Source organism: Sprattus sprattus, assembly GCF_963457725.1.
Source record: "Sprattus sprattus genome assembly, chromosome: 5".
NCBI lineage: Eukaryota > Metazoa > Chordata > Actinopteri > Clupeiformes > Clupeidae > Sprattus > Sprattus sprattus.
The window spans coordinates 40,951,486-40,963,089 of NC_137924.1; the positions used below are offsets into that span (position 1 = coordinate 40,951,486).

General features: G+C 43.7%; 1 protein-coding gene across 1 annotated transcript in view; it reads right to left on the bottom strand.

Annotated features, from left to right (window-relative positions):
• Positions 1-577: 577 nt before the first annotated feature.
• corin (corin, serine peptidase) overlaps positions 578-11,604 on the bottom strand; it is a 33,157-nt gene continuing 22,130 nt past the window's right edge. Inside the window, 6 exon segments of the mRNA XM_080838293.1 lie at positions 578-2,082; positions 2,543-2,676; positions 8,603-8,874; positions 9,638-9,812; positions 10,365-10,414; positions 10,768-10,890. Of these exon segments, the coding sequence (XP_080694419.1) occupies positions 1,900-2,082; positions 2,543-2,676; positions 8,603-8,874; positions 9,638-9,812; positions 10,365-10,414; positions 10,768-10,890 (937 nt within the window). The 3' untranslated portion in view covers positions 578-1,899.

Below are 11,604 nucleotides of genomic sequence, written 5' to 3' on the forward strand. Positions count from 1 at the left end.
ATTGGCCAAATTAGCGTGATTTGATTTGCTTCAGCTCCTTCACCACCCATATTGTCCTCTTCTATAGCCTTGCATCTGTCCGGTTTGTTGAAGCTCCTGGTGAACAAATGCCACCACCTCCTCCAGACGGCTATGGTTTTTTTTCTCCTAAACAGGCCATGTTTGAAAAAGTGACATTTGAATATTGTTGTGCTTTTTTCCCATATGATAATGCTAAATGTACCAAATATACTGAATATGATAATGCTAAATGTACCAAAACTGAGCAGGATTTCAGAACATGCAACATTTTACAAACAGCACCCCATACATACTGTTATACATGAACACCTCTTTCAATTCATTTGAATGGTTTGTTTGTATCCACATAGAAGTGTATAGGGGCTTCAAAGAATTATTAATACTATATTGCCACTGTGAGGTTATATGATGTACTGCATTGTATTAGGCAGGTATTGTGTGTACCTGTGTGTAAGAGAGAGAGAGACAGCGAGACCCCTTAACCAAATGACACTGAGGCTGACCCAGGTAGTTTTGGGGATAGAAATCTTTTATTTGTAATTGTTGATACATAAGAGAGCAGATGAGAGAGCAGAGCCACAGAAAGCTGTAGAAAAATACTCTTAGAAAATCACAACGCAAAACAACAAAAACTTTACACGGAATGTTCTAGCACACTGAGAGATAGGACACACAGACACACACAGTTTTAGAAAACCAAAGACACATCCACATAGGCCTACAGAACACAAACATACACACCCAGATGGAAATAACTACAAACACACATGTGTGCACACACACGCACACTTACAGAAATGAGTTGCTACAGGTCAGTGAATGTTGATGGTTGAGAGGCGTAGAGCCAGGAGGTGTATTCACAGCTGGAGTGTGTGTATGGTCTTAGAGGACACATTAAAGCCAGGACAAAATACACACACACACACACACTTACACATTGCAAACAGGTGCGTCTTTGTAACAGCATATATTGCGTAACAGTCACAGACATGGCCACACACACACACACACACACACACACAAACTTACATACCTATTGTACAGTAATTACGTGATTATGTGTCACTGACACAGACAGTGGCTCTCCAACTTGTGTGTATGTCTGTGTGCATAATTATGCATTGCAACTTCATATACATAATAAAATATAACACACTGAAAGAAGACATTAAACTTAGGTCCCCATATCAGATAAGAGAAAGGGGGGATTGAGAGAGAGAAAGAAAGAGAAAGAGAGCGAGAGAGAGAGAGAGATGTTTGCCAACTGCAGCTACACTGAATTTGGTCGTAAAATCTGTTTAAACCTCCGTCTACACACACATACACAAACACACACACAGACACACACTCTCTCTTGGTGCAAAAAGTGTTTTCACTGGAAAGCCTGACGAGAAAAAATAATCTAAGACTTGCGCTTGTCTGCCAAAGTCAGATACACATAGATACACAAACAGGCACTAGGGAAGCACTTTCACTGAAAGCTTATATACCCTCTCTCACTCAGAAACCCCTATGCTCTTTCTGATTGCTACCTCTCTCCCTCTCTCCCGCTCTCTCTCTCCCTCTCTCCCTCTCTCTCTCTCTCATAGACAAAGACTGGATTATTTAAGGTGGAAGAAGCACAGGTAGTTCTGGTACTGGGTCCAACATGTGAAGAGATCGCATACGTACAAACATAACTTGTGTGTGTCGTCACAGTATGAGTGACCTGTGTGCATGTATGTTTATATGGATATGTGTATATATTATACTTTATATGTGTGTGTGTTTTTTAACTTTGTATTGGTGAGCCTTGCGTTTTTGACTTGAGCAAGAGCATAAGTGGGTGTTGTACTACAGATGTTCTGGTGTGTGTGTGTGTGTGTGTGTGTGTACATGTTAGTCCAGGTTGTAAGTGCGTAGGTATATCTGTTGTTGGATCCAGCTGGTGAAGTGTGTGACGTTGGCGTAGACCCCGGGCCCCAGCACTTTAGAGAAACACACGGAGCCCCAGGAGGTCAGGCCATATAGACGCCAGCGGCCATCACCCTCACGACACACCAGAGGACCCCCGCTGTCACCCTATAAACAACCACACACAAACACGCACACACACACACACACACACACACACACACACACACGCACACATGTGCACACACACAGAAGATATAGAAACATAAAGGCCTCATCAGACAAATGCTTGTATAACAGATGTTGATAGAGGTCAGCAACACATATAGCATGTTAAGGTTACAGACTCTGCTCTTCGACACACACACACACATACAGAAACACACACACACACACCACACACACACAAAGAATACAGAGAGTCACACACACAGAGACACACACACACACAGACAGAAACTCACACACACAGACTCACACACACACAGACCCACACACGCACAGAAACACACACACACACACACGTATAAACACTCACACAGAAACCCACACACACGGAAACACACACACACACACACACACACACACACAGAAACACAAACACACACACACACACAGAAACACTCACCATGCAGGAGTCCACTGTGCCTGACTCGTACCCGGCACACACCATGCGTGAGGTGATGGTCTTCATGTCGAAGTAGGACTGACACTGGGCCAGAGAGATGAGCCTCACCTCCCCCTCCTGAAGCTTATAGGGCACTGATAGAGAGAGAGAGACAGAGAGAAAGGGAGAGAGAGAGAGAGAGAGAGAGAGAGAGAGAGAGAGAGAGAGAGAGAGAGAGAGAGTAAAACTACAATCCAGACGTGAGAACAGAACTTCTGGAGCCTCTGCTTTGAGCAGGTAAGTGAGAGAGTGACTCTATGTGTGTGTGTGTGTGTGTGTGTGTGTGTGTGTGTGTGTGTGTGTGTGTGTGTGCGTCTTATGATACCATCACTTATGTGTGAAAGAGAGGGAGAGAGAGCAAGGTAATAGTAATGTACAGTCGTGGCCAAAAGTTTTGAGAATGACACTGTAACGGTGCAGTTGCCCGTTACCGCGACGGTAATACATTCCGTGGCCAAAACATACACAGTTGACAGCTTGGAGTACGTGGACACGGTTTATTGACACACACAAACAACCACCACCATCATACTTCACTACAATCAGTTTGCCTACCTCATTATGGACATTCAACAGCCAAAACATACCGGGACTGAAAGCGTGTGGACTTGCAGATGCGACATAGGAACAACCCGATCAGAAAGTTGGGAATGACCTTTGAACGGTGGGTGCATCCGCATCAGACGTGCGCAGGCCAAGTTGCAGTAATGAGAGGGGGTGTGACAACTGGTGACTGATTTAGAGTGCTAGGCCTATGTATTATAATCATATTGTATGTGTTTAAACCCGTCTGTAGTTTTAAAGAGAAATGTAGTGATTGAATAATGAGTCGGAATATGTATTTTATCGTTAATTGATTTGGAATGTGTAGACTAATGGTTCAGGCCGGGGTAGATAAATACCGGCGCAGAAGGGTCTGCGAGAGCGATGAGTCTGATGGGGAACAACTTCCAACCCCTCCAGACGACCTATAGCCTATGTTCACTGTTTAGATTGAAGCGCTACAACTAGTTAAGAAACTCAGGATAATTGAGAGTTTACTGTTCCTTGTTGAAGCTGAATTGTTTAGGGAGTTATTTATTTATTGAGATCTGATGTTTTGGAGTTTTTGTTCGTCTTTCTTTTTCTCCATTCTGGCCTGTTTGCCTGCTGCAACCGGCATAAAAACATTTGCCTTTGACCACCGAACATCTGAGACACTGCCTCCATTTCTTTTACATCGCCGCGAGGCCATCCCGGCTACATTTGGTGTCAGAAGAAACTGGAGCCTCAACCGGGGGAAGTGTCGAAGATGCGACCGAGACTCGAGCCAACCAAGGTCCGCGATGCCCTTCCACAGCCAGAGGAGCAGGCTGTGAACCAGCCTCAGAAACTTCAAGGCGAGAGGGGCGGATGTGTCCCAGTCTGCCCGGCTAGACACCAAGGGCCGTGTTCTTCCCTGGGACGACAGACGTCGTCTGTAGAGGAGGGGGGAAATGTAACGGTGCAGTTGCCCGTTACCGCGACGGTAATAGATTCCGTGGCCAAAACATACACAGTTGACAGCTTGGAGTACGTGGACACGGTTTATTGACACCAGGGGCGGACCGGACGAACGGGCAAACCGGGCAGTTGCCCAGGGCCTCGGCCACCTGGGGGGCCTCGTCGTATTTCCGATTTTAAATTTTTTTTGCTAATTAAAATAAATCACTTGGCATTGCAAAAAAAATTGACAATTCATAATAAGCATGAAAAACGATTATTTTCTTTTCAGTATCATCTTAAAATGTATCTTAATTCCATCATGGAACAAATTATTCCAGGTCACGTGACTTCTCTGTCACTAACAATTTTTCGTGTGGTGACGTGTATGGTCGAAAAGTTAATCGTGAAACGTCTTTTAAGTGGCAGCGAGAAAAGAAAGAGGAAAGGGCAGGATGAGAAGTTCAGGGAGAAATTACCTAAGGTAACACACAATTTCCTATCAAGGAATTCGTCCGTGGAAGTGGAAGAAATATCTGATAATGTGTCTAGTTCATCTGATAATGTTTCAAGTGCGGCTAAGCCAAGTTTAGCGATTCCTAGCAGCAGCAGCAGGCAAACAGCTTGTTGTGACACCAACTAGCTCTGCCTGCCTGCTTTGCTTCTATAAACGGTGAGCCATCATGTACCACAGCTGCCCATATCCGAGACACTGTCACACCCGCACTGACGACGACACGCATGATACTGCCATGGTCATGACTCATGAACACAGCTCAAGCACAGCTGGTGATGTCAACAATGTGAGTAGCCTACATCAATGGTGGAGATACAGTGTTTAGTGAAGACCCCTATGGCGTGACAAATTAACAGATAGAGAGAGAATTGAAATGGTTAAAACAGGACCTCTACAAATTTGGAAGTTGCAGTTGAAAACATTCAGAAACAGAACTATAAAGCATTAATCAAAAGTAACAAGTAACATTGTTTTGATTAAGAGATAAAAAAATTACACTACTAAAACACTGCACTCAAAACCTCATAATTAAAATAATGTACAACTGTTGAATTGTTAAAGTCATATACTCACAATAAATGTCAGTTCCACATAACATTAAAACGATTTCTTTTTTTTTGGGGGGGGGGGGGGGGGCCTCAACATTGTTCTTTGCCCAGGGCCTCCAATTTGCTAGAACCGCCCCTGATTGACACACACAAACAACCACCACCATCATACTTCACTACAATCAGTTTACCTACCTCATTATGGACATTCAACAGCCAAAACATACCGGGACTGAAAGCGTGTGGACTTGCAGATGCGACATAGGAACAACCCGATCAGAAAGTTGGGAATGACCTTTGAACGGTGGGTGCATCCGCATCAGACGTGCGCAGGCCAAGTTTCACTAATGAGAGGGGGTGTGACAACTGGTGACTGATTTACAGTGCTATGTATTATAATCATATTGTATGTGTTTAAACCCGTCTGTAGTTTTAAAGAGAAATGTAGTGATTGAATAATGAGTCGAATTGATTTGCAATGTGTAGACTAATGGTTCAGGCCGGGGTAGATAAATACCGGCGCAGAACGGGTCTGCGAGAGCGATGAGTCTGATGGGGAACAACTTCCAACCCCTCCAGACGACCTATGTAGCCTATGTTCACTCTTTAGATTGGAGCGCTACAACTAGTTACGAAACTCAGGATAATTGAGAGTTTACTGTTCCTTGTTGAAGCTGAATTGTTTAGGGAGTTATTTATTTATTGAGATCTGATGTTTTGGAGTTTTTGTTCGTCTTTCTTTTTCTCCATTCTGGCCTGTTTGCCTGCTGCAACCGGCATTAAAACATTTGCCTTTGACCACCGAACATCTGAGACACTGCCTCCATTTCTTTTACATCGCCGCAAGGCCATCCCGGCTACAGACACAAATATGCATTTTTACAAAGTTTGCTGCTTTAGTGTCTTTAGATATTTTTGTCAGATGTTACTATGGAAGACTTGAAGTATAATTAAAAACATTTTAGCAAGTGTCACTGGTTTTTTTTGGCAATTACATGAAGTTAATGCAAAAAGTCAATATTTGTTTTGACCCTTCTTGTTCAAGACCTCTGCAATCCGCCCTGGCTTGCTGTCAATTAACTTCTGGGCCACATCCTGACTGATGGCAACCCATTCTTGCATAATCAATGCTTGGAGTTTGTCAGAAATAGTTTTTTTTTGTTTGTCCACCTGCCTCTTGAGGATTGACCACAAGTTCTCAATGGGATTAAGGTCTGGGGAGTTTCCTGGCCAATGGACTCAAAATATCAATGTTTTGTTCCCCGAGCCACTTAGTTATCACTTTTGCCTCATGGCAAGGTGCTCCATCATGCTGGAAAAGGCATTGTTCATCACCAAACTGTTCCTGGATGGTTGGGAGAAGTTGCTCTCGGAGGATGTTTATAATAATAATAATAATAATATACGACTGTATATTATTAACCTCTTACTAACCGAGAGTGAGGTCATGTTGGGAAATATCAAACTGAGGCTTTAACATATCGACAGAGCGATAGCGAGGTTGATATGCCAAAGCTGAATTTCCCGGTATGACTGAACGATCAAGGTTAGTACGTTGTTCATTATATGGCATTTATCCCTTCTTTCTTTTTGTAAATGAAAAGAGATGGTAATTGTAAATAGAAAACATGTCGTTTTGTTGAGCTGTTAATGTGCTTCAGGTGTTGCGTAACAACCAATTTCTTGCTAACTTCAAGTTACAATGATCAATACAAAACAGACAACGGATCCGTATTGACCAGTGAGGAGGGCAATAGCGGATGGCATGACTACGCATTAGCAAATCAGAACGCTCGTACTGTCGTTGCCATATAATCAAGGGCGTATGTTTGGTCTCAGCATTGGCAGGGACACTGCCCGGCAGACCCCCCCACCCCCAACATAAATACAAAAATGTAGTTGATGTTATATTTAACAGGCAAACTTTATTAGAATATATTAACATTTGTGTACTAACTTGTGGAACTAGGAACTGATTTAAACATAATAAGAATAAAAAAACCCTTAGTTTAAATAAAAAACTAAACCTTCTCCACATTTCTTGACATCACATGTTTTTTTGGATATCCCAAACATGAGTTAGACCTCATCTGAAGCCCTGATGGTCCAGCTGCTTCTTCCTCAACCTGCACTACATCTGCACTGGATTTCTTAGTTTCCTCAATGCAGTTCAAAATATTGCCTTAATGAACAAAATTACCTAATGCGAAGTACATGCAGTGCATTTGTTTGTTCTGAAATTAATATGTAATATGTAGGTAATTGGTTCAGGTTTTATGGAGCTGTACTAAGCCTACATCATCTGGATTGCAGTGCAATGAAATAATGTATTCATGAATTATATGCTACATACATTTGGGCATCCCAATTTATTGCACCTTTTTATTCTCAAAACAGCCAGTGTGATTGATTACATTCATGGGTTAAATTGTCTAAACAGGGTCTGGCTTCAACAAGACGAGATGTAATGCAAGAAAAAGTTACATGCCCTACACACTTACAACTTTCAAAACATGTTTCCATTGTACAATGGGTGGTGATTTAGGGTTAGCAGCCTGCAATGTGGGTAGTTTTCCGACTAGCTAACAAACAGCGACCTGGGCTTTTTGATAGCTCTATGGATAGCTCTACGGGTGGAAAAAACTTCTGGCATCTCTTTTCTTTTTAGGTGGCTTTCCCTATCTACAGAGCACAAAAGGGTCAAAATATCAATGCTGAGACCAAACGAAATACTGATATGAGGCGTTATTATTTCCTGGCGAATTTAGTAGCTTACCGTATCAGACTACTAGCAGCACTCTTTCAGGATTCACACGTAGTGTTTCTAACTCTGCTACTTCAGCCAATTAAATGACAGCATCTTGTCTCACAGGCTCGAGGGCGCATTGGAAAAGTTAGAAATGTATTTCTAACTCTTCTGAGTGTCGAACATTGTATTGATATAATACGAATGAGTTTGCAAATATATTGTGAAAAATATTTTTTTTTCTCAAATTAACAAAATATTGGTAGGGACTTTTTTGTCTTTCTCAAACTTTGGTTGTGACTAGTCCCTACCAACCCTATGCAAACCTACGCCCTTGCATATAATAATGTATATTATTGTTGTTTATGTTTATGGGTGATATATTTTGCCTAGAGCAGTGTCACTCTACCGCCTCTGTGTCCCTTATCCTCCTCTTCACGGTTTACTGACTACATTTGGTCATTAAAGTGTGTCTTCATCTAATACTAACCATGAACACACAACACAAGTCACTAACAACTCTTTATAAACAATCTCTTACCCTGCGTGGACTTTTGCACCCAAAAGAGAGCTATGTTTTTGCTCCTCACAGGCCCAGCAGTAGTATGCCTGCACTGACCTACCTGTGAAAGTGATGAAGCAATGTGTGTGTGTGTGTGTGTGTGTGTGTGTGTGTGTGTGTGTGTGTGTGTGTGTGTGTGTGTGTGTGTGTGTGTGTGTGTGTGTGTGTGTGTGTGTCTTTAACTCACTCCTGTTCCCCACGTGACCCCAGCCAGTGATGTAGCAGTAGGTGTCGGTCATGGGCAGCTGTCCCGGGCGCGGCAGGCAGACGGGCCGAACGTAGCTGGTGATCTCCACCTCGCGGTCCAGCTCCAGCACGCTGATGTCGTAGTCCACCACGGCGCGGCTGTAGCGCTGGTGCAGCGTCACGCTGGCCACGCCACGCGTCTGTGTGTGCTCCGACGGGTGGTCCAGGTTATTAATGCCCAGCACCACCTTCCACACGTCCGCACTCTCACGCCTGCCAGAGAGGAAGAGGAGGAGGAGGAGGAGGAGGGGGGCAGAGAAAGACAGAGGAAGAGAAGTGGGGGGGACAGGGAGGAGAGAGGGAAGAAGAGAGTGAGGAAGACATGGGAAGAGGAAAAGAGGGAGACAGGGAGAAAGACAGAGAGGGGGAGAGGAAAGAGAGCGAGAGGGGAAGAGGGAAGAGAGAGAGAGGGGGAAAGGAGAGAGAGAGGGTGAGCGAAAGTGAAATGAGAGAACAAATGGTAGCACAGAGGGTGGAAAGGGCAAGAGAAAGAAGGAATATTTGAGAGAGAGAGAGAGGAAGAAGAGGAGAAATGACTGGAAGCAGAGACTGCCATGATGGGAAGTATATACTTGCTTTTTAAGAACCACTGACAAAAAACTGACAAGGCAAAACGATTGCAATATAATTGTGCTCTTGTTGTATTTTTACATTTTCTTTTTTGGTAAAAAAGTATGAAAATGTCACTTCATCATAGTGTGCCATGTACTTTTCTTTCCATTAAGGACCTATTTTTTTGCATTTTGTGTGTGTGCATAATGAAATAATATTTGTGTTTCTGTGTGCCAGCCCTATGGCAGTCGGCTAAGGTGAAGACCTTCTTCTTGCCAGTAAGCCTACAGTTACAGATATGACCCCTGGACCTATAAGTGTGTGTGTGTGTGTGTGTGTGTGTGTGTGTGTGTGTGTGTGTGTGTGTGTGTGTGTGTGTGTGCACGTGTGTGTACTCCTCGTATCTGTGTGTGTCTCGTCTCACCCCTCAAAGCAGTGCGCCACAGTGAGGGCCCACTTCTTGCCGATGAGCACGCAGCCGCATATGTGTCCGCTGGGCTCGCTCTGGAGGGAACACTGCCACGGCCAGCGCCCCGGACGACTCACACGACCTCCCAGAATCCTCTTCACCAGACGGACCGCTGGCCGGCGCCCACAGTCTGGGGGACAGAGGACAAAAAACAGAGAGGAAGGGGGGGACAGTGTCGTGATAGTTTAAGCCATGTGGAAACATAGAGAGACATGTGTGCGTGTGTGTGTGTGTGTGTGTGTGTGTGTGTGTGTGTGTGTGTGTGTGTGTGTGTGTGTGTCTGAGTGTGTGTGTGTTTGTGTGTGTCTGAGTGTGTGTGTGTGTGTGTGTGTGTGTGTGTGTCTGAGTGTGTGTGTGTGTGTGTGTGTGTGTGTGTGTGTGTGTGTGTGTGTGTGTGTCTGAGTGTGTGTGTGTTTGTGTGTGTGTGCGTGTGTGTGTGTGTGTGTGTGTGTGTGTGTGTGTGTGTGTGTGTGATTGAGTGTGTGTGTGTTTACTAAACTGCCTTTGCCTGTGCATCTATTTGTGTTTGTGTGAGCGTGTGAGGGCCGATGTGACGGAGAATGTGTGTGGCAGACTGAGCAAAAGCATGTCGGCCTTTGTAAAAGAGACTGAATGTGTGTGTATGAAACTGAATGTGAATGTGTGTGTATGTAATTGATAACGTGTGTGCGTTCCCTCTTACCCTCTGATCCACATTCCACAGCTACATGTTTACGGGATGCGCAGGCGTGACTGCAGCAGAGAGAGAGAAAGATACAAATGTTTCGCACACTCTAGAGCAATTAATTATCATCTACAAACACACCACATCTTTAATGCTCAATTTGCTATAACATACTTGTCAATCCCATTCTCAGTCTGCAATAAGGGTTCACAATTATAGCATTTATTTCCAAGACACGTAGCATACGATTAATTTTAAATGCATTTGCATAGTACATGTTATTGTGAGGCAATTATGGATAATGGGGCATTAGGGTTGGGCCTATAAGCAAATGCAATGAAACTAGAGGAGTTCACTGTTCATTTTCTCTGCTGTGTTTCATATCAGCCACAAGTGGGCGCCAACGTCTAAGTCACTACACCTTCTCTTCTCCAAGACCCCTTGCAGAGCGCTCCCATTGCGCTGGTGCCAATCTTGATGCACGTGTAACCAGCGCCGTCTGCCCACTCCGGACTCTTCAACCTCTTTGATGGACTCGGGTGGCCTACACACACACACACACACACACACACACACACACACACACACACACACACACACACACACACACACACACACACACACACACACACACACACACAAACACACACACACAAACATACACAGTAATTACACACATGCATGCATACACCATAATTAAACTGTTGTACACACACACTTAAACAAACACATACCCTAATTTCACACACGCATGCGCACAAACACATGATAATTAGACACACGTGCATTCAGACACACACACACCTCTGATCACCTATGTAAGTATTCACAGAGAATGATGTGGGCTCAATTCTCTTTGAGCACTGACTTGAAAGCATAAAATGAAATAATGAACACAAGTGCTATAAGCCTTTTATAAGCATAAAGAAGTGTTATTTATGTATGTACTTCTCCACAATGAACCGTCTATCAAAAACCAGCACGACAGTTTCCTCCCTCACTTAGTCATGTTTGACACTATGTGTTTGTGAATGTGTCTAACTGTTTACTTCTCTCTGTTTTAGGGCTCCAGATCAGTTAATGTTAATGACACAACAGTAACAGTCTTGTAAAATCCCCTGTCATAATTGTAGCCTAGGAAAGAAGGCGTTAGTAACTAGGTGTTTTACTTGTGTGTTAAACCAATAAGAATGTTAATTACCAATGTGACCTTATGTGTCTGTTGCTGAGCAATGGCTCTGCCGATCCCTGTGTTAAG